The sequence below is a fragment of the Sinocyclocheilus anshuiensis genome, unplaced genomic scaffold (assembly GCF_001515605.1).
Source record: "Sinocyclocheilus anshuiensis isolate Anshui unplaced genomic scaffold, SAMN03320099.WGS_v1.1 scaffold708, whole genome shotgun sequence".
NCBI classification, from domain to species: Eukaryota; Metazoa; Chordata; class Actinopteri; order Cypriniformes; family Cyprinidae; genus Sinocyclocheilus; species Sinocyclocheilus anshuiensis.
In genome coordinates this window covers 38,320-62,678 of record NW_015555881.1, presented here as the reverse complement: position 1 = coordinate 62,678, position 24,359 = coordinate 38,320, and the positions used below count along the sequence as shown (strand labels likewise).

General features: G+C 35.0%; 2 protein-coding genes across 2 annotated transcripts in view; one reads left to right on the top strand and one right to left on the bottom strand.

Annotated features, from left to right (window-relative positions):
* Positions 1–5,596, bottom strand: part of LOC107675805 (protein FAM69B-like) — an 11,797-nt gene extending 6,201 nt beyond the window's left edge. The window contains exons 1-2 of the mRNA XM_016470275.1: positions 5,111–5,596; positions 764–898 (exon numbers count right to left, since the gene is read on the bottom strand). Coding sequence (XP_016325761.1) covers positions 764–898; positions 5,111–5,176 — 201 coding nt within the window. The 5' untranslated portion in view covers positions 5,177–5,596. The remainder of the gene's footprint in view (positions 1–763; positions 899–5,110) is intronic.
* A 6,007-nt stretch (positions 5,597–11,603) lies between these two features.
* The window catches only part of LOC107675804 (1-acyl-sn-glycerol-3-phosphate acyltransferase alpha-like), a 16,231-nt gene continuing 3,475 nt past the window's right edge, over positions 11,604–24,359 (top strand). The window contains exons 1-5 of the mRNA XM_016470274.1: positions 11,604–12,033; positions 19,536–19,669; positions 19,895–20,070; positions 21,297–21,392; positions 23,354–23,426. Coding sequence (XP_016325760.1) covers positions 11,855–12,033; positions 19,536–19,669; positions 19,895–20,070; positions 21,297–21,392; positions 23,354–23,426 — 658 coding nt within the window. The 5' untranslated portion in view covers positions 11,604–11,854. The remainder of the gene's footprint in view (positions 12,034–19,535; positions 19,670–19,894; positions 20,071–21,296; positions 21,393–23,353; positions 23,427–24,359) is intronic.

Sequence of the window (24,359 nt, the reverse complement as noted above, 5' to 3'; positions counted from 1 at the left end):
ATGGCTGCAATATAACAAAGAGTGAAAAATTGAAGGGGGTCTGAATACTTTCCGTACCCACTGTATATATGTATAGATGTATATTATACCATCATCTTAAGGCACTGAAAGTCACTTTAGTATTTAAAGGGATAGTGCATTAAAAAATAAACATGGTACTTTATGGTACTTTTTCACAATCTGATTGTTCCACTAAAAAAATGCCACATGATAGAAAAATACAGGCTTGGTACAACATAAGAGTGAGTTGATGATCTTTTTAAGAAAAAATACATGACTGTGAATACAAATCATCACAGTAAGAGGAAGTTCTACTTTCCTGAGGGGGTTGTGTTTGCATCCTGAATACAGAATTTGTAATTAAACGCAATCACACTGCATAATTAGCCTACTGTTACAATAAAAATGGGAATATTTAAATTTGGCTTCCATAATGGTATAATTATGATCTGTCAACTCTCTTACTTCCTCCTTTTAATTTTCCAGTTCCTCTCTCATATGTGTGCAATGACTTCCTGTCAGTGAAATGCTAAAAGGCAAAACAGTATAAATATTACACCATCTGTGTGTATGGACCGTATACGAACGCACTGAAGTGTATGTCAATCATCATCAGACACTCACTCTCTGTCTTAAACTGCAATGCAATAAAGTGGCAAATCCTCTCTATTCCATGTTGGTTTCTCCTAAGTGGCGAGGAATGGCGCTCATGGGAACAGATGTGCACCTAAACTCATGCATTATAGAGGATGCAGTGACTTACGATGAGCATGGTACAGATGTGTCCTCTGCAGAGCTCTGAATAAGAGGAATACTGCATATAGATCACCCAGCTGGCCACCAGAATCCCAAACCACGCCACCAACAGGTACTTGACCTTAACTGCAGGTAAACGGGACTGAAAGAGACACATAATAAACTTAAATATACACACAACAATATTTCACATGACATACATAAGCTCTCGTTTTTATTACATTTGTAATGCCAAACTTATTTCCATTTTAATACATGGAAATAAATTGGATATATATCAGAATTTTGCAATGTGACTTCGGTGTAAAAATCATGCAATTTTTATATCTTAACTCAACCTTTGACATATTTTGACTACATATTTTTATAAAATTATTTAAAATAATACTTAATAATAAAGACTTATCTTCTTATCTTAGCTGTGTAAAATCTTAAGTATAACACAGAAAGGAAAAATCAAACATACCATTTTTTTTAATTAGAAAATTAATATGATATAATTAGAAAAAAAATTATATCAAAATAAAATTTCATTATGACCTGTGCCACTTTCATAATAATTTGGATATGTATCAGAATTTTGCCATGATGCAATTGTTTTTATCTTGTCATAATTTCACAAAATATATAAATAATTTTAAGTCACATATTAAATTAAAATTATTTAAAAAAAATATGCATTTCAAATGAAAATTTAACATTTATTGATGTACATTGTCTCTCAAATGTTTTGCTTTGAACAAGCAGAAATGTAAACAGGAAACCCAATGTGGTTTCAATTACTAATTTATTGATTATTTGAATTACATTATGAAATGTGATGACGTTATAATGAATATGCCAGGGTGGGGTGTTTTATGCATATGCGATATGTACCATATTTAAAAGGTCATTTGAAAAACCTCACAAAAAAATTGTACTTGAGCATAAAATCAGAATTGGGAACTTTGGCTTGCGATGTGAATGTAGCTTATGCTACTTTGACAGACTGAGAGGGAGAAAGTGACAGAAAGAGATATTAGTGGTCATTAGCAAGTGCCCTAACAAGATTAAATATAGTCTCTTGGACAGTTTTCAGGTTTAAAAGGGCACTGAATGCTAAAGGCAGCAACTGTTCTCTGTCCTGGAGTGGGAAAGTTTGTGTGTGTGTGTGTGTATGTTGTGTGACTCTGTGAAAACACACATATCTGATTACTGCCTGTTGATACAGACAACTGTTATTAGATACCTAAATTCACTCAGTGTGTGTGCACTCGCTGAAAACAAGGCTTGAACACACAATCCAAAAAACAACTGCAGTGCACTTTACAATACATTCATGTCGAGAAATATGCACTGAAACCTTTAAAGGAACGGTGCACCCAAAAATAATAAGAAAAAAACGTTTGTTCATCAGAACATGCAGCTTTTTGCATCACAAGACATTAATTGATAGACTGGAGTGGTGTGGATTACTTATGGATTATTGTGATGTTTTTATCAGCTGTTTGGACTCTCATTCTGACGGCACCCATTCACTGCAGAGGATCCATTAGTGAGCAAATGATGTAATGCTACATTTCTCCAAATCTGTTCTGAAGAAAGGAAACTCATTGACATCTTGGATGGCCTGAGGGTGAGTATTTTAAGCAATCTTAATTTTAGGGTGAACTATTCTTACAAATACAACAATTGAGGCTTTCGAGCTTTAAAAAACATGCAAAAAACTAGGGCTGCACGATAAATCACATGCGATATTTAACGCGCATCTTATCAGTAAAGCCGGTTCTGTAATCAGCGGTAAATCTCCATCACGTGCGTGCTTTCACATTGAGCAGCATTAACTACACAGAGCCGTTGTTCACTGACGAGCTGCGCAAAAAATCGCGCGAATATGAATGTGGTTTTGCGCAGCTCGTCAGTGAACAACGGCTCTGTGTAGTTAACGCTGCTCAATGTGAAAGCACGCACGTGATGGAGATTTACCGCTGATTACAGAACCGGCTTTCTGACAAGATGCGCGTTAAATATCGCATGCGATTTATCGTGCAGCCCTACAAAAAACTAATATGACCAAAATGTAATTAATTATTCACTGATAGTTTTGAAACATCTCATCTTAGCTCTTCTTGGCACATGCATTAAAGCTCATGAAAGTAGAAATGTTGTATGCATGAAATAATCGTTCTTTTGAGTCCAGTCATGTCAATTAAAATATTGATTTAGCTCTTAATTCCAACCTGAATGATTTGTTCACAACTTGAACTGATTCGGTTCTCAAATTTAACTCAATAACTCAATATCAGTCTGTTCTTCAAATAAAAACAAAAATGTATGGCTTCTGAAGACTTGCAATATGGTGTACAAGTAAGATGGACCACTTTTATGATATTCTTATAATGATTTTGCATCATTCTTGAAGATTGAAAGCCTCAGCATTGTATGGGGAAAAATCTCTTTAATTTTTCCTTTTGTGTTCCACAGAGGAAAGAAAGTCACATGTTTGCAACAAAACGAGGGTGAGAAAATAATGACAAAAATTGTCTTTTTCTTGTGAACTATCCCTTTAATGACGCTGTCAGTCATCATTAAGCAACTTGACGCCGACCTATCCGCTGCTGGTAAAGTTTTCGCCGGCAGATAAAAGGACACGGAGAGAAGTGAATGGAGACCTCTTTTGCTCCCTGATTTTTGCTGTCTTTTTACTCGTTTTGACTTGCTTTATTTGTTATTTCGTTTATGCCAAAATCCTTGGTGTTTTTGTTCTGACATTTTCGATCCTTTCCCCTTTTTGATTTACCCTTTCGTTTGGTTATTTTGTTACTTTGTGACTCTGATGGCGTTGCTCTTTGAGCTTTGATGAGCTTATGCTCTGACGTTTACTCTTTACTCAAGAGGAAGGTGGATAGGGAAGATGTCGTGCGACTTCCATTGTGCAACATTTAGGTAACTTGATATGTTTAGACACCATAGGTAAGAGGTGAACGCCACCCCCTGTAAGTTTCATTGTTATTAGTTGAGAGTAGGGAAGTATATGGCGCTTGGCGCTGAAGATTTGTTTTGTTTTTTTCTTTCTTTCTTTTCTTTAGTTAGGTTAGAGGTTTAAAATAAGTTAGAAGTGGTTTTGTGTTTCTTTCTTTCTTTTGGCGTCACTAGCGTCCCCTTTCTCTTGGGTTGATTTGTTTGTTTGTTTTTGTTTCCCTTTTTCCTGAGTTGTAAATATTTGTACATATGGGTTGTCTCTTTAAATGATTTATATTTTGTAGTTATATGGATTCTTTTCACCTTGTATAATAAATCACTTCGTTGGCAGTTTGTGTCCCTGCATTGTCTCTTGCTGCCTCCATCAAGTCTACAGATTTGCCACAAATTTAATGTTACTCCTTTTACCCCTAGACTATTTTAAAGGATCGTAACAAATGGTATATTGTCTGTTTAACTTGAGGAACTGAGATTTTTTTTTTTTACTTCAGGTCGAATCCCTGCTGTTTTCGTTCTCTTGTACGGGAGAAACGAAAGATGCATTTGTCATCTGTGACATCTTCAGCGCAGGGTTCAGCAATGAATCTGACAGAGTTGACCTACACCGTCTCAAAAGGTCACAGTGTGCACTTACAGTGAGTGCACTTATGAAAGAGGGCTCTTAGTGCGGATCTACAGAAATACTGTCAGCATACTGTGTGCATTAAGCACTCAGACCAGTCGTGTGTGTGTGTGTGTGTGTGTGATTAGCTAACGCTGGAATTAACTGCAACAATTAAAATGACAGATCCTCCATCTTATGATTTATGTAACTTGTGTTTTTAAAATTCAGAAGAATGCAATACATATAAATCAGGAGCTACAGTGATGGTCATCAATGTATATGGATCACTGGGGCAAGTTGTCACACTGGGTCACAAAGACTTTATTTCAGGAGTACAATTATGCAAATGTATTTACACTTTAATATTTTTTATATGGTACCTTTTACATATTGGCTGTTTCATGAATTTGTGCATTTTTTACTGTTTGCATTTTGGTGAAAAGCCTTTAATAGGTTATTTAATGGCAGATCAGGGTTGTCACAAAATGTCAACACATGTAAACGGGTTTTTTTCTGGGCAAAAATTATGAAAATGTCCTACCCTGAGATATGTTTACCTGGGTAAAAAGTGTGACAACTAGCCCCAGTTTCCCTTATCATGTTGCTGAATTACTTCCAAGTTCATGTATTTACGTAATATTCAAGCAAATACCATGCCCAGGAAACATTTATGGTGCCATGCTTAAAAACGCGGTGACACCATGGTACTTTTGTGTTATTTCGAATTTTTTTATAAGGTTTCTGATGGAAAAATATAACCAAACATTGTCATTCGAGCATTAAACTTACCTGTAAACCCTTAGACAAGGGACAGAAGAGCGCCAGGTGCACCAGCCTGCGTAAACTCCTCGGCATCTTCACAGTAACACTGATGATTCACAACACAAATAAAGACTGCTCTCCAAACACGCCTTCACTTTCTCATCTCGTTTCCTCCATTACAGGCGACGCGCCAGCAGTGTTCTCCAGCGCATAAAAGAGCAAAAATACACATTTACTCAAGATGCAATCGGCCGTGAGATGGAGAAACATCCAGTGCTGGTGGTCCTCAACTCAAGGACACGCACGCGCTGCATCCAGAGAGGCATCATCCTCGCGCGACGACATACGACATGGCCAAAAATGCTTTAAAACCCAGTTCTGATATCTGCGCGTTATTTAGACCGATGTTGGATTCTAAGGGACTTACTGTCCCAAAGATCAGCGCGAATCCGGTGGAGGAGATGGTGCTGGGATGAGAATCATTGACGATCAGCTGGAGATTCGGCCTCTCTGCGACTCTTCAAAGCGCCTTAAAGGGGAAGAGACCCTGATTTACGCTACCGACAGAAATCAAACAACACTGTACCTTTAAATGTCACTAATTAAAGTAGTATGTCACTTTGCAGGCAAAAACCCGGAAGCGAGCATTTTAGCACTTCCGGTTCCATCATCCCAGAGTCAATGTTTTTTTTTTGGTGAGTTTAGTTAAATCCCCTAAAATAAGGTCCGTGGTTCACACAAGCTCAAGATACTTTCACGTTTTATTCTGCGACATAAAACACACCAGTTACACCCCACTCGTGCTTTTTAAAAACTGTTACATTTCTTAAAAAAGACGGTTGCTAACAAGTTGCTAAATGGGACTACAGGCGCTGTCGGAGACATTAAACGTCATCACGCCGGACAGTTTATCAATTTACAGTATTTTACAATCGTAGCATAATTTATAGTACAATTAATTGTAGAATAACCAGTTAATAGTTTCCCGCATTTTATATTGTTGTTCGACAATGTTTTTTTGCTTTGCCCCGAAATGCAACAAGTCTTAGGATGGAAGATGCTCATTTTATCACTTTCCTGCTGATGCAGACTCTGGGTTCGTACCATAAGGTAATTCGTATGATTATTCCATGTAAACACCACATTTACCAGCTTAGTCACGGGGAAAGTGAAACTTTAACGATGCATCGTGCTTTAAGCCAGGTTAAAATTAAATGTTTACGGCCACATGAAGCTGTAAGAAAGCAGAAAGATTCTGAATTTTCTAGAAGCAAGGATAAAATAACATTTTGTGTACCCATCCTAACAAAACAATAGCTGAAATTTGGTACTTTATTCACTAAAATAAGTTTATTCTTACCATATCCAAAAACTAGCTCATTCTGCTGTTATTTAATAGATGAAATGCACTAGAATTTTATTGAATAGTATGTGGAGACACGTTTTTAATTAAAATATTCATATTAATCAAAGATTTATTGACTTTTAATGCACCTTATTTCGAAATGTACAGAAATACGTGCTTTCATATGTCCTTTAGTTATGATTATTTCATTTATTCACTATACTATTTATTACTAATGTCTCATTTCAGTTTTAGTTTGGCTCTAGTTTTGTATTTATTCCAGTTTATATGAAAAGGTTCATGTAGCGTGGATTAAAATTCATATACAGAGTAAATCCTTTTCACTGAACATGTTAAAAATAAGTTTGAAATGTTGTGGGAAGCATGGTGGTGGTGACGTTAAATGCGAGCGACCGTGGTGCTGTAGTTAGTTTATAGCCTAAGCTTTAGCTTTTAAGTTCTGGTGCTTTTATTTCGGCTTCAAAATTCATAAAAGTTATATTATTTTGTGAAGATTATCTTGATGGACAAAACGTGTAAGTTTCATGAACTATGATTATGCTTATTTTTTGCGATAATCCAAAAGCCTATGGAAAAATCCTTTTTGTCGAGGGAACCAGTACCATGCTAACAGCTGATCCGCCTACAAAGTGACATCATAGCTCCCCCACTCTATTGTTCAGATGACATTCTCCAGTGAAAACTCTAATTTGGGTCATACTTTCAACATGTAGAATCTGTGAATACAAAGTGCAGTATCCATACCGGTGCGGACGGTGACTGACAGCCACAAATTATATTCATCCGCGCTGGAGCCATGCCGGTGCACAACCCGCGCAAGGAAGATAATTGCGCAAATAGCTGCAATTGCAAGTTTTCAAACAGAGATGGCGACAGAGGCAAAACTTACGGACTGCAGCTGTAAATAGAATGGTATAGAAAATAAGAAAAAATCTATAAATTCAACAATGTTTTCCTCACATTGGGTAATTAGTCATCTAAAAGCGAATGAAGTGTCACAAATTTATCAATAATAATTATTTAAAAAAACAGTAAAAATGTATTTATTTGAATATCAGGTTACAGTGTGCATGAATAGAATCGAATAGAATAGAACAGAATAGAATGGGATAAAATACCTTTAATGTAAATTTATTTATTTAAAGGTAAAAATAACCCTTAAAATTTGACCACAGACAATAGAATATAATTAGGACAAAATGAGACTAAATAAAAACAATTAGAATAGGCTACTTTTTGATTCATCAATATTATAGAATCCTTTTTTGTTATAGAATACCTTTAAGTGTGACTAAATTGAAAATAAGAACATTTCTTTCAAATCAGCCATATTAGGTATTTGGTGGTTGAAGCGTCAAAATTATAAAAAAATAAAAAAGTAAACATATAAAGCATGAAAACACACACCAATTCAGTTTGATTAGTGATTTTAAGTTATTTAAATATCAAGTTAAACTGTGCATACATTTTTATAAAGCATTGTATGCATGTGTAAAGCATGTAGGCCACTTTCAGGTTGTTGGCTCTTTTCTTAATTCAAGCCCTCAAGTTCCTTCTACAGCCAGGTTTGTGTTTGGACAGGTTTCATCTTGCATGCGGCACTCTGAGAGCAAAACATTCTGTATTGCAGAGACCATGCAACAGAGTGTACATTCACTGCAAGTGCAAATATAGGTTAAGGGTAACATATGTGTGTGCATGGATATTGTGTTTACTTCTTATGTGACTTCAAAAGAATATTTTAGTATTATTTTATATTTCACATTTGCTTATTTTCAATTGATCATTCCAGGCTGCATAATAATACACTCAGTTCTCAAGTGCAAAATTATGTGCAATACATTTTTGCAATTCATGTTACGGACATCAGAGGGCAATAAAGGTTGATGGAGAATTTTGCTTGTCTTTAATTAGAAAGGAATGCAAAAAACAAAAGATTTATTTATTTTTATATAGCGAATATCTTTAATGATAAAACACCACTTCTTGTCACATTTCTGGATTACCTCCATATGAAAGTTCATACAGTATCTCATCAAAACTACTATTCTGGGACAAAATTTAGCTCAAAATTGTCACTGTAGCAGGTGACATTAGGCTTGTTCGAGATGCATCGGCGCTGCGCAGACCGATCGGCGTATGACATCAAAGTACCGCGAGAGCCATTCAAAAGCTTAAAGAGTTGTCTGCTTTCTAATCGCTCTCGCGGTACTTTGATGTCATACGCCGATCGGTCTGCGCAGCGCCGATGCATCTCGAACAAGCCTAATGATCCTTGAACATTACTCTTTGACGTTATGATATGAGAAAACTCTGCTGTGATTGGCTGTTTAACTCAGCTGAGAAAACGTCAGCTTTATGACACCAAAAGACAACTATTTCCATAGATTAATCCACAATAATAATATTAAAAATAAATAAATAAAAATTAAAATCCACCATAAGATCTTAATTCACTTTCAATGGACTCAGACTGAGACTTAGAAGAGGGTTCATATTGACATAATCATACACACTTCTTACATTTTGTAAAAAGTAAGCACTAAAAACCATACGCTTACATTTCAGATGAATTATCTGGGAATAAACACACACACACAGTGTCACAAAGCTGTAACTGTGGTCAGGTCACATTTAAACACCTTAGTGACTCTGTGACCTGATGTATCAGATTACACAATCTGATCAGCCATTTAATCTTGTTTAACTGCACCTCCTATAATCCTTAATCTGCCTATCCGCTCCTCAACACTTGGCATCGTGATTTTTCCTACAGGCAATTGCAATAAACTACATTTTGGGGGAAATTGTTTTTGCAGAATAGCAGTGCAATTTTAGTATCTTTGAATACTATTTAAAAAAAAAAAAAATCTGTTTTAATTTTAATTTTAAAGGTTTAGTAATTTTGTTGTGGTTTTTTTAAATAATTATAATAAAAAAATAATAAAAGTAAAAATATTTTTTATATTTTAATAAAAGTAAATATTTCCATAAATGTTTTATTTAAATTTTAGTTTTAGTTATTTTGGCACATCAAGATAAACTAAATGAAAATATGAAATGTTTGACAACTATCTGAAATAAAATAAGTTTAGGTTATTTTTATATTTTATTCCAGTTAACTTATATTTGATTTCAAGTAACAATTTTTTTTTTTATGGTTAAAGGGATAGTCCAACCAAAAATGAAAATTACCCATGATTTACTCGCCCTCAAGTCATCATAGTATACACAAACACTTCAGAAGGCCTTTATTAACCAACCAGAGCCGTGTGGAGTACTTTTCATGATGAATGGATGCACTTTATTTTGCTTCAAAATCTCAACCACCATCCACTGCCATTATAAAGCTTAGAATCTATCCTGGAATCTATCCTTGGAAACTATCCTTTAATAACCCTGAATAAAACACATTGTGTTAATCCACAAAGAGTAAAGTATGTGTGTGTCTATGGAACAACTTGTTTTTATTAAGTGCACACACAATGAATGAATGAATGAATGAATGCATGGATGGATGGATGAATGGAAAATGTACCGGTCATTTTCTGTCAGAACATTGCCCATTAATTTTATATAATAATGATTTCCGTTAACTCTAAAACACAATGCAATGGAGTGTAAGATTGGACAAAGTATGCACATCATGCACAGACACCTTTACATAATCAAATCAGATGTAAATTCTGTAGTTCGGTGGGATCAGTGCTCAAGACTTGTCCCTTGTCCCACTGTCCCTGTGGATGGTCCTGTTAACAGCGCTGAAAATGTTCATAAGAAACTGCACACTGCACTGTTCCAGAACATTCCAGGCATTTCTTACACACTCCAAATGTTGGCATATTGTGTCTTTGTTCTAATAAAGTAGTTTCAGGTGCACCAAACACACATGACAGGGAAACACAAGCAACCAGTACCCGGAAACACACACATGGGAGGGATTCAAACTTACAGCAGGAGCTTTTGAGCACAAATCAGAGCGTGGGGAAGTCCGATTCATTTGAGCGAATCGGTTCGTTCGGACTGTTCGTTTCAGTGAACTGGTTTAAAGAAAACGGTTCACTGATTCGACCAATTCAACCTGATCGTCACTCAGTTGTTCTAGTAGTTAAGATTGTTTAGAGTTTTTTCACTAGCAATGTGGCCTGAATGTATTTTTAAATATTGTTTTAATTCTGCTTTTTGACACAACACAAACGTATTAATCATTTGACTAAAATGCATTATTATTACTACATTGCATTATTATTATAAATCATTGTTTTCAATATCATACAATTGTTTTAAATGTATATTGTAGCCCAGAACCGTTTTTTATTGCATATTATTAGGCCTATTATTATTATGATTTGTCTTGTGTTCGTTATTTTTATTTATTTTATTGACTGTTTTGCATACAATATTGCCAAAGCACAAATACACACGCAGTGACAGAAAAGTAATAAAATAAGTAAAATATATCAATAATATAATAACTAATAATATAATAAAGAACAATATTTTCACTATTAATGTGGTTTGGACGTATTTTAATTAGTAGTAGGCTATTTTATTATTAGTCTTATTATTAGTATTTTTAATATTGTTTCTTCTGCAAGTCTTCTGCATTTTGTTCCGACTACAACAATAAAAACATTGCATTATTATTATTATTAAACATCGTTTTGTCAGTGTCATAAAGGATATTTTAAAAGTATATTGTAACCTATAACCATTTTTAATGCAAAAAATATGCATTATCATTGCATTATTATTTGTATTGCGTTTTTAATTCTTATTTATTTTGTCAGTTATTGTTTTGCATACAATATTGCCGAATCACACACACACACACACACACACACACACAAAAGAGCCAGTAATGTTACAAAATAAAAATAATAAGTATACTGCATTATACACTTTTATTTATTTATTTGTTTACTTATGTATTTATTTATTTTTGGACACTGTTTGATAATACAGCGTTTAGCAGTTTTATCGAAATAACTATAACTGTAGTAGTTTGGTGGAAACTTCTAGTTGTAAGTGAGTCGTTCACAAATGCTGAGAGAGAATCATCTCAAAGAACCGGTTCAAAAGAATGATTCGCGAATCACACAGCGCCAGTTACACAGCACACACACACACACACACACACACACACACACACACGCACAGCAGACGGCCAAAGGTTACACGCGCAGAGCTCTCAGTGGATAACCCGCGCCTGATTCTTGTTGACGTCCACCTCATTCGCCCGATATTGCGTAAACGACAAGCCAAAGTTACTCAAGGGTGCGACTTGGACGTGGTGTCTGATGTAGACTCGGTTCTGAGTTGATCCCGCGCGGTCCCCCCTCCACTCCACACCGCTGACCTTCTATCATTTCTCGACAGCCGGGAAAGAGGCGCTGGTCGCGGGCATGGATGCCGTGTGGATGCTCCCTGTGCTGCTGGTGCTCCCGCTCCTGTTATGGACAAGCAGCACGTTCGTTTTCTATTTCAAAAAGTGCTTCTATGTGGCGTACATGATGCTGCTGGCCGTAATCGCCATACCGATTTGCATTCTAAAAAGCGGCGGCAGGGACATTGAGAATATGAGGTGAGTTTTCAACAACGCAAGTCGCACAATGTTACGTTTCTACACTCGTGCATTGCTTTAGGACACTGGGCTGTTATTTTATGTGGTTATAGAGTGTTACAGTAACAAATAAGCTATGAAACATATCATAATATACATTAAATTGACTGGAACAGGTTGCTATATAGATGCAATCACATATTTTGAATTGCTCGTTTATGCACCCACACATGCTTTCTACGATTGAAATGAGAATGCATTTGTAACGGAATGCATTGCATTTGTTTACCCCGGACAGATGTTCGGATCACAGTAGTGAATCTTTAGCCAGCTCGCTCAGTACAGTTCACGCGAGAACACATGCAGGCCTCAATATAGTATCTTTAATACGATATCAGGGTGATGCATGAATAAAATGAAGCTCTGTGTGATTTAACAACATACGGCGATGTAAATATGTGGTTAGCGCTCGTGTTTTGCTGCTCGTGGGTCTTTAAGCTGAGTGCTAGCTGCTTTAGCGTCTCGTGCAAGCCAGAGATGGCGTCGAAAGCGTATGTTTGTTTTCTGATGATATGATGGGAAGGTGTAAAACTGATGTGGGTTGCTAGTTACGCATGCTCTAGTTTGTCCAAGCCAAGACTTTCTAGTTTGTATGAATGAGGTCGTGATGGATTGGTCTCGTGGCTCCGCTGGTGCAGAGTTCATGCTGGTCGATGGTGCTAGATTAAAAGCAACAGTCACACTCGTTCCACACATTGGACATTTGATCGATGGAATTGCGGATTCTAGGCCATCAGTTTAGAATCAATGTTCGCGCCGAAAATCGCTTTAAACCTTCAGTAACACGCTAGAATGTCGTTGTCATGGTAACGGACGTTCTAGAATAGAGCTCGAATGTAACTCACTCAGCCAACGTTCATTGATTTATTGACAGAAACTAGGACTGTCACTATGTTAAAATAATTAATCGTGATGTGATTTATTTTCCATGTCGTTTTGTTCAAAAAAATTTGATGCAGAAGTGATTTTAATCTCTTTTTTCCTATAGTTACGGTGCAGTCGCTTTAAAGGGTTAGTTCACCCAAAAATGAAATTCTGTCATTAATTACTCACCCTCATGTCGTTTCAAACCCGTAAGACCTTCGTTCATCTTCGGAACACAAATTAAGATATTTTTGATGGAATCTGAGAGCTGTCTGACCCTCCCATAGACAGCAACGCAACTGAAATGTTCCCAAGTCCAGAAACAAGCTCTCAGATTCCATCAAAAATATCTTAATTTGTGTTCCGAAGATGAACGAAGGTCTTACGGGTTTGAAACGACATGAGGGTGAGTAACTAATGACAGAATTTTCATTTTTGGGTGAACTAACCCTTTAAGGAAATTTCGGCGAAAAAGTCTGTTGTCAAGTTGTTCATTAATGTGAACGTAAACTAATGGTTTGTTGTCATGCGAAATTCCAAATCATGTAGATTCCATTTGAAATAACTGGATTTTGTTCGCGGAAAGTCGTCAAACAATGGTAAATGTGACTGCACCTTTAACATTTGTGTTACAAACTGAGGAACGAATCGGAATTATTTTATATGGTAAGATTTAACTAGAAAATAACTTACATTGAACTAAATGTCCATTTATGAAGCATTTAAAAGTTTGGTCCTCACAAATAAAGCAAAATTGTGTAAAATCAGTGTGAATTGCTGATGCACTGAAATTTCGGCAACCAAAAATATTTGGCCGAAAATATTAATTTTTGATTTCAGAGGGCCAAAACCATTGAGCAGAATGGAATTTAATGTGTTTAAATAAATCATCATGAAAACAAGTTTCTAGTACAGCAACTATTTAAATGTTTATATTTCAGCAACAGATTGGAGTAGAAATATAATGATATAAATAAAAAGTTTATATAAAAACAGCCTTATACAACGTAAATGTATAATTTTTTCAAGTGTTGAATATGAAATATATTTGATTAATTAATTCTTTATTAAATTAACTTTATTTTCGTTTTTGGTTAAATAAAAACTTTAATTTCAGTTTCTGAAAAAAAAAATAAAATAATAATAATAGTAATTTGGGTGCATCATTAACCAAGATGTTAAATTACAATTGATATGAATGTTTTCAGGAAAAGTGTAGACCTGCATGAGTGTGACATTTTTGTAAGTACAAATATTCCATGTCATCTAAATTAAGAGGCCTTAAAAGCTGTATGCATGCTAATTATAAATAATTAGCAAAATGCTGTTTTAGAAGTAAGATATTTCACACCGTAATGTCACGTGTACCAGTTGATATACTATTATAGTTGTAGTAATTTTATAGTTAAGTTTTAGTCATTTTATTATGTGTTTTTGTTATATGTATTAGTTTATTTTAAAGTAAACATATATCTATATAGTTCTTTAGTTAATTCTTTTTTCAGTTTTAGTTAGGTATTTTAGATCTTGAAGTTACACTAAAATAAAATGAGCATTTATGTTTTTTTTTTATATTTTATTCATTATTTTGTTTAAATACTCAGGATCAGGATCTGGTGTGTTCTGCATCACCTGTTATGACAAGCAGCCTTGTGGTGTGTCCTTCACTAATAGAGTGTGTGATATGAAAATTGGAGACCTGAGGTCTGCATATGCACATAAGTTCCCATCAGCACCTGTATTTCGCTGTATTTCACATGCTCACTAAAAACTAGAGAATTTCTGCTCTTTATAATAGTTGGTTCATTCTAGGGCTGCCGCGATTCATCGGTTCTATTCGATTAAAAAAAATCCTCGACTTCATTTTGCCTGCGTCGACTAACCGGCAAAATACCGTGCGCCATTTCATCAGATTTGTAAGGTAAATCATTTATAAATCCACGCAAACACAGGAGAATACATCATTATCTCGCGGTTTCAAAATAAAAGCTCAAACCCTCACTCTTGAGTTTACACGTTTTGATGTCCACATATTCATTAAGTTACAGTGGCTATGAACAGAAGCCCAGAACATGTGGATATATTGACATTAAGAACATGCTGACTTTCTCAGACTTTTGTAATTATTTTCTTTTTATTTCATTTTTATTAGGTTTGTTTACATTTTTAGTCTTTTAGTTTTGCATTTCGTCAATGGCTTGTTTACATTTATACTTTTTTTATGGTACACTACTGAATGACAAAGTTGCAAGTTTAATAAAATGTTCTTTATAATTGTTGATTTTTTTTGTGGGAAATGAATCGTTTAGATCAGGGGTAGGCAAGTTCGGTCCTAGAGAGCCGCAGTCCTGCCGGTGTCCTGCAGAGTTTAGCTCCAACTTGCCTCAACACACCTGCCTGGAAGTTTCAAGTATACCTAGTATGAGCGTGATTAGCTGGTTCAGGTGTGTTTAATTAGGGTTGGAGCTAAACTCTGCAGGACACCAGCCCTCCAGGACCATCTCTGGTGACCCCTGCTTTAGATTAATCGAAAATAAAAATAGTCGTTAGTGGCAGCCCTAGTTCATTCACACGCATGGTACAATGGACACACTGAGCGCCATAGAATAACAGACATCCATTTATTGCAGTTATTAAACACAATCATCTCTCCCAAGTTGAAGTTCACTGATATTTTATACCGGCTGTCTAGTGATTCAAGCTATCAGTGCCATGTGTGGGGTTTGTAGATCACAGGTGAATCTGTCCTGCATCCAGGAAGGATGCCAAACTTATTGGGTCAAAGGAGAGAGATGACAAGGCATTATAATTCAATTGAAAAAAAGAGGCCTGTGCCAGTGACCCAGTGTTATTTTTGTATCATTAAGATACTGTTACAGTTTTTTAAATATCTTGGATCTTGAAATGTTTTTATCTGTGTATTTTCTGTTTTCGTTTTAATTTGAAAGCTTTAGCAATTGTTGTTTTTATTTTATTATAGTTTTTTTTTTTTATATTTTTAGTTTTTATTGATTTAAGCACGTCAAGTTAAACTAAATGAAAATTAGAAATATTGCTTTGGCAAGTGTAAAAAAAAAAATACAGTTAACATTTATTTTAAGTAACATTTATTTTTAATTTTTTTAGTTACTATATTATTCCTGGCCTGTACATTATTCAGAACATCTCCATTTATGTTTCACAATATAAATAAAGCCAAGCAGGTTTGAAATGACATGAGGGTGAGTAAATTACGATGGAATAAACATCTCAAATGCACCGTAGTAACCTTAAACCTAAATTGTGATCTGTAATGTTGATAAACTACTCGTGAAGTTTAAGATATACGATAAAAGCTGAGCTGGGCAGGCTTTAAACTCTTGTGTTCCTTTCTGCTTGTGTACCATGGTAACGTGTTAGAGAACAGGTTGACATTTGTGATAACAGTTTATTTAGGACGTGTGGAGTAACTAATAAAAATAATAAAATTATGTGGTTCCATAGCTGATTGCAATACTGAGCTACTTTTAAACCCTGATGTTAGCCAAATGAATGTGCATTTGTGAGTGCATTTTTGTTGTTTGAGTAAGAAAGCATGACACGTTGTCATTAAATTTAGCATGCTGTCAGCATTTGCATGTCTGTTGTGTTGTTTTTTTTTCTTTCTTTCTATTCATAAAAAAGTGCTGGAAAAAATTTCCACAAAAATATGAAGCAGCACAACTGTTTTCAACACTGAAAAATTATAAAGGTTTCTTGAGCAGCAAATCAGCATATTAGAATGATTTCTGAAGGATCATGTGACACTGAAGACTGTACTAATGCTGAAAATTCAGTTTTGCATCAAATAAATAAATTGCATTTTAAAAGGTACTCAAATAGAAAACAGCTATTTGAAATTGTAATAATATTTCACAATATTACTGGTTTTACTGTATTTTTGATCCAATAAATGCAGCATTGATGAACATAACAGACTTTTTTCAAAAACATTTTTAAAAAATCTTACCGACCCCAAACTATTGAACAGTAGAGTACTTTAAAATATCACAGTACCATGGTATTTTAAAGGTACTATATAAAAAAATATATAATTTTATGTTTGATAGTAAGGTAGATTGTTAGGCTAAATTAATCTAAACAAATTCAGATAATCTACATTTATAGTAACAACAGCACAGTCCAGATTTATTGCAGAACAGGCTCAGTCTCTTGTCTTAAAGACGTTTTACTCTGTGTTACAAAACGCACATGCAGTGACTGCTAAGGGCGAGATCTCCATGCAGTGAGCTGTTTTTTACTATTCCGAACATGTCAAAACTCAAACCCTCGGGGCACACCAATCACTAGTGAGGTGATGTGTAATGCGGACAAAGTTTCATGTCAAAGCATTGCTGAAATTATTCTCAGTGTAAACTCAGAAAACTAACATTTCGTTTTGATGCATTGGTGACTTGTTCGATGAAACCAGAGCTTAGTCACATCAAATTAGCACTAAATGTTAAGTCAAGCATCACTTTTACTGTTGCTCATACTTGAGGTTAATGGGTTAGCACAACATTTCACCCATAACCTACTAAATATTTCAACATGATTCATTGTAACCCACAGTCATACGTCTGTCTCATAATTAGACTCTGAATCATCGGGATCAATCATCGGGAAGTGTTTGAATGAACGAATGCTCTGATCCGGCTGAGTTTTGCTGACTCTCCTCAGCTGCGGTGTTATGTAACCGCAGATGTCTTTTGCCCGCATTTGCTCCACATATTCACATTACTGATATGAGCCTCTAATGTGTTCAAAGGTCTCACAAGATACTGTATCTGTAATCTCTTTGTTTATCGCGCAACATCCCATGATAAACATCAAATAATTTAGATTTTACAATAGTCTCTTATCACTGTTATTTCAGTATTATTTATACATTATCATAATTTCTATTAATATTTTGAATTAGCTTTCATTTTTATATTTTCAGGTTTCATTTTAATTTTAGTTAAATTTTTAGTATTTTTGTCATTTTTATTTTGTCAGCTAAACATAGACTATAGACAACAACCTGTAAAGGGGGAATTACTGATGTGTTTGATGTTTTAGAGGAAAAAAAGTAAAATAAGTTGATCTTGTGTTCCCCACAGAAATTATTTTAGGCTTTTAACCAAAAAAAAAAAAAAACCCTCCAAAAACACACTGACTTAAAGACAATGGAGTCGTAAGTGCTAAAATGCTTGTCTCTATGTTTTGGCCTACAAAAATGCATCATTCCTGCGGCACTTTTTAGTGGTTGAACTGTCTTGTTAGTGCTTCTGTCTATGTCTGCTCAGACCTGGAGCCAGAGATTTGGACAAAAATTATTTATGTTGCAGACATGAGCAATACCTCAATTTTGATGGGCTGTTACATTTCTAAAACGTATTTGTGCCTGGTGACCGATAGGGCTGTCAAAATGGCTGAAAAACTACATTCAAATTTTGTACTTAAATATTATCAAAATTCGAATTACCGTATTGACCCGAATATAAGATGATGTTTCTTTTCTTGGAAATACATCTGAAAAAACGCGGTCGTCTTATATTCAGGGTCTAGACTTTGACATGTCAATAATACACCCAGTTGCTTAAACAACTATAAACAAAACAGCATCATGTATGTATGCATAGTTTAATACAAAGGGCGGAAAGCCAATCACACAGAATACATTTTTCATTTAAAAACACGAGTTGCAGTGGGATGGGGGAAAAAAAACGCCATAAAGTCTCGAGATATGTTTTGATATCTTGAAAGTTGAACTTGCATTAATTTTACATGGCTTTCTAAACATGCGGCTATTTTGTGCGAGACACGAGTGCAACAGTGATAGATGTCCCTCTAGAAAATGCGCGAAATATGCGTTCTGTGCGGCTTGGTTTCAGTTTTGACGTAAACAAGATCTTCTCCGCATTCATGTTCTCTTTCCCCACAATATTTGTAATTAACAATGCAGCAGCGCCGCATCTAGTGGCTTCAACTGGATTGGCTAACAAAAACATTAAAATGCAATCGTCATCATCGCATCTCGTGCGCCACTGATAAGACAGCCTCCTTAACGCACACCTAAAATTCGAATGCAACGTTTTTGCATTTGAATGTGGATTTTTATTTTAAATTCGACGAATATTCGAAATTCAAATTTGTTTTGACAGCCCTAGTGACCGATAGGGTTGAGTATAGTTTGAATTTTATCAACGGCATAAATGACTCGTCATATTCGATTATACAGCACTCGCATTGAACAAAGTTTACAAAGAGTGACTGGTTCGTCCACGTTTTTTGTTCATCGCTGTTGTTGTAATGAATTGGGAAGCCAGAATGCGTATCCATTGACAGAAACATACATTAGCCGAACTCTGTCTATTTTATGTATTGTTATTTTTAACAAGCTATATTACAGAGATTGTCAGATTTAAGTTGAACCACGGTGCAAGTTCGTATCGAACCATTACACCCCTAGATAAAACTGGAAAAGTCCCATAGACTTGCATTGAAATCGGTCTAGAAGCCATATTTGTGAAAACGGATTACTTGAATGACTGTTATTGGTCATGTTCTGGATTTAAATGTCTTTTTGCTTTCTATAGAGTCATCCGGTTCTTGGTTAGCCATGTGAAGTACTTCCTTGGTCTGCGCTATCAGGTCAGCGGTTGGGAACATCTACAGACAGACAGACCCTACGTCATCATCTCCAACCACCAATCATCACTCGATGTGCTAGGTGAATGAAAAAACACAACCAATCAACACTCAGTGTGCTCGGTATTACTATTATTACCACTTTAACCTATAAAAACATGGTTAGGATCGCAATCTGGCAAGAAAGCTCCTGCCAGCATGACCAGACCTGCATGTATTCAGTGTTTTCTACGAGCACACCCAGATGTCACATGATCATACTTGTGCAGCCAGTCTTTCTGTGCTGATTCTCTCCTCCTCTCTGCAGGCATGATGGAGATCCTGCCAGACCGCTGCACGATGATCGCTAAGAAGGAGCTGATATGGGCTGGGACAGTGGGCATGATTTGCTGGCTGGGAGGAATCGTCTTCATTAACCGCCAAAAGACCAGCGATGCCAAGAACGTCATGAGTGACGCCGCCAAAACCATGTTGGCCGACAAGGTCTGTCTTTACTAAGATCTCACAAATGGTGATTTACCTGACGAGTTTGAACCACGTAGTATGAGCTTTTAGGTTATTAATTGATGTTATTTGATCCTATTGAAGCATACTTTCTTCATTAACTTACAACGTTTTTGAAAAGTTTTAAAAAGTTGTATTTAAGAGCCAAATTCCAGGTGAAAGACTACACTACCCATGAATCTTGAAGAGAAAATCATGGCAAACATATCAGGACAAGGTCCTCGTACAGTACCGTTCAAAAGTGTGCTGTCACTAATATTTAAAAAAAAGACAAATTAATACTTTTAAAAGGTGGTTCAACATCTCCACAATCTTTCTCGTAAACACAATCAGTTATAATCAGTGTATCGTTAAACGGGATCTGTGCAGTCGGTCTTAAAGGGACAGCAGCGTATAAATACCTGCTGCTCAATTTGTCACTAATGTTAATCAAACAACAAAACACAGCTTTAACAAAGATTAATCTAAATTTAATTCATACAGGGAACACTATGCAGTATCTTACACTTAATTATTACATTTCTATATTTGAATACTACGGTTAGACCTTATTTTATTTGTAACCGTTATATTGTATTTATCTATGCTTGTCATTTGTGTATTTGATCTTATTTTTTACCGACTGTTCACTTGCCTTTAATCATGTTTGCTATAGTTTTTACTGTGGTATTGAAGTAGTACTTAAAGTGTACTTTAAGTAATAAACAAAAAGCAAAGTTACATTGATGTAAAATAAGTGACACCAATTTTGTTTGTTTGTTTACATTGATGTTAAAATGAAATTTTCTAATTTGTGACATTACTTTTTATGTAATGCTAAAACACTGCTCGTCACTTTCAGAAGTTGTAGTGATGCATTCTTTTCCAAGAAAGAATGTGAAACATATATATTGGTTATATAATTTTCATTTTTAAATATTTAAAAAAATAATTTAAATTGATTTTGCACACTTAAAGCAATATCGTATCGCATATCGAATATAGTATTATTTAACAATGTATCGCATAACACATTTTTCTTCAATATCGCACAGCCCTACTGCAAAGCAACAAAATGGGATTATTGTAAAGGGGGGGATTCTTTTCTATACCCACTGTATATTGCATGATGTAATACTATCAGTCTTTAGTGCTGATGTAGGGATGTTGTAAAGAAGAGGTGCTGTAAACAATCTCATTTTGTGATTGCATTGAACTTTCCTTAGATCCGATTGTGGGTGTTTCCAGAAGGCACACGGAATCAGAACGGCGGACTTTTGCCTTTTAAAAAGGGAGCGTTTCATCTGGCCATTCAAGCACAGGTGAGTGTTACTCCTAGACTCCTTCACTTACACTTGACCTGATGTAACCTGACTTGTAAGTGCAAAGTACATAGCTTTAGTAGTTTACCTGGCACAACCAGAAGAAGCTTGAACTCAAAGGTCCCTCATTAACCCATGAAACTGGTGTCACGGGTCAGAGGTCGTAAGGGAGACTGACTGGATTCCCTCAGGCAGTCCATCTCATGAACATTTAAATTGGCAATAAACGTGTAATACACAACACTATTTATACATTTATTTATTTAACACACAAATACGTCTTATTCACATTTCCTTGCATTTGTATATAACACACCTGTACACACAAATACCATCTATTGTCTATTTTTGTGTATTTGTTGTATATTATTATTTCCTATTTACATATTCTATTTTTACTATCTGTGTCTTGTCACTGTAATCTGTTTGTGCTGTGGAAGCATCTGTCACAAAAAAATTATTTGTATGTGTGAACATACCTGGTAATAAAGCTCTTTCTGATTCGGATTCTTTACTCATGTGGTGTTGCTTCACCAGCAGAGGGAGCCGTCCTTCCTTGTATTATTTAGTGTTCAGCTCCTGTGTTGTTTTAGCGCAGCCACATTGAAACTTTCACACTAGTGCATTTGATCTGCATCTGCACAAACTCATTTCCAAAGCCACATGAAACATTCCTTCAGCATTTCTTTCTTTCTTTCTTGTGGCTTGTGAATATACTTGAGAATTAAGCCAGTTGGATTGTATTAGAACAATGAAATGCATGGCAGGTTTTTTTTTTTACTTGAATACTTCCGGTTTCATTTTTTAAGCTTCCTATATAATATTATATATTATATACATGTATTTATACTTGTAAAATATAAAAATATACACAATTATTAACCTTTTAAAAATGCAAATTCATATTTCAACTGATCATCATTTTATTGTTATATTTAACTATATTTTAAGCATGTCAGGTTGGTCTCTTAATCTCATGCTCACAAAGGTTGCATTTATTTGATAAAAAAAAAATATATACAGTAAAAACAGTAAATATTACCATTTAAAATAAGTATTATATTTTTAAATGTTTTAATGTGGGGGTGTTTTGGTGTTACCAAAAACATGCAATTGCTATTTGTGTCATTTAACAAATAATTTGTGATTTGTACTTTTTTTTTTTTTTAATTCCCATTGAGTTAGTGCTTTATAGGCCCCCTGAAAATGGTTTGAAAGTGGTATTTCTTGTTGTTTTGACATATTCTTGTTCAAAATACTGTTCTTTGTAATGACTGCATATGTAGATCATTTGTCCCAAGTTCATATGAGTAGACCGAAAACTAATTATTTTAGAAAGTTTGTGTGTAGCTGCTTTTTAAGTTCAGAATAAAGTAATATGAATCATGTGTGTGATGATGCATACTGATATCAAAAATGGCAGACTGACATAATCAAAACCAGATGAGCTGTGAGTTAAGGCGGACAGACATCACTTAATCTAGACCAGAATAATGGAGACCTGATGGTTCTCATTAGTTAAAGTAAAATAGTTGAACAATCTGAGTCTTATCTTATCTTTTTATATCTGTGTTTTGCATTTGGGCATAATGTGCGCCCTAGGAATATTATACATGGTCTAGACTTTAAATAAATCAGGAATGGCTTGAAAAATGTTATAAATACGTGAAATATAAAAATATGCACAGTGCAATTTAATGTTATTAATGTATCATTTTATTGTTATGTTTAACTACATTTAAACACAAAGTACATTTATTTTAAACATTTATTTGTCAATTTGTGTTTATTTTATATTTAGATTTAAATGTAGTAGTCGATCATTTCATATTACTTATTATATGTATGGCGCTATTAGTCTGGGAGGATAGTTCAGTCTGTGTGTGATCATAGTTTTGTGTGTGAGAGCGTTTCTAATCCCTGGTGCACCAACCATCCTGCTCTCTCTCTTTCTCTCTCAGGTTCCCATCATACCCATCGTCTTCTCTTCCTACAGTAACTTCTACCTACGAAAAGAGAAAGAGTTCAAATCAGGTGATGCATGTTACAAATATATGTTATGGAGAAACAAAATTAAAGGGATAGTTCACCAAAAAAAGTAAATTCTTTCATTAATTACTCATCTTTATTTCGTTCTAAACCTCTGCTTATGAATAAACATTGAAATAGTAGCCCATATGGTCTGTATGCTATATTCAAAGTTCTCTAAAACCATACAGTATGAGGATCAGACATTCAATTGTTGACGTTATTTATTATGTTATGAATTTATTGTTTATTGAACTATTCCTTGAAATGCATTGTAAGATGTTTTATTAGTGCTTGAGAGAAAGCTTGTTCCTGCCAAAAAATAAAAAAGACTTTTTGTTTCTTAATTCTTCATTTTTTCCCCTCACAACTCTGTTTATATCTCACAATTCTGACTTTTTTTCTTGCAGTTCTGAGAAAGTCATAATTGTGAGATATAAACTTGCAATCCAAAGAAGAAAAGTCTAAATTTTGAGATTAAAAAGTTGCAATTTCCTTTTTTTTTTTTTTATTCCTTGGTGGAAAAAAACAAAACAAAACAAAATTGCAAGATGTAAAGTTGCAATTATGAGGAAAAAAGACAGAATTATGAGATATAAACTTGCAGTTCTGAGAAGAAAAGTCTGAATAGTGAGCTATAAATAAATACACAATTGCAAGAAAAAAAGTTGCAATTACCTTTTTGTAGGGATGTTATCGGTATCGGGCCCGATACTGAGCTCCTGTACTCGTTAAAATGCCCCAATACCAAACGCCGATACCACACAGCATGCGATAAGAACCATTAGAATAATTAAACCATAAAAATAAGACCATTTATAGGGGCATTCACTATAAACAACATTTATTTTCAACCTTAGGCATACACGACTTTCTGGCGAAAGTGAATCTAGCAGCCTGTGTGAAATGCGCTAGGCTGTACTATTCTGCATCAGTACA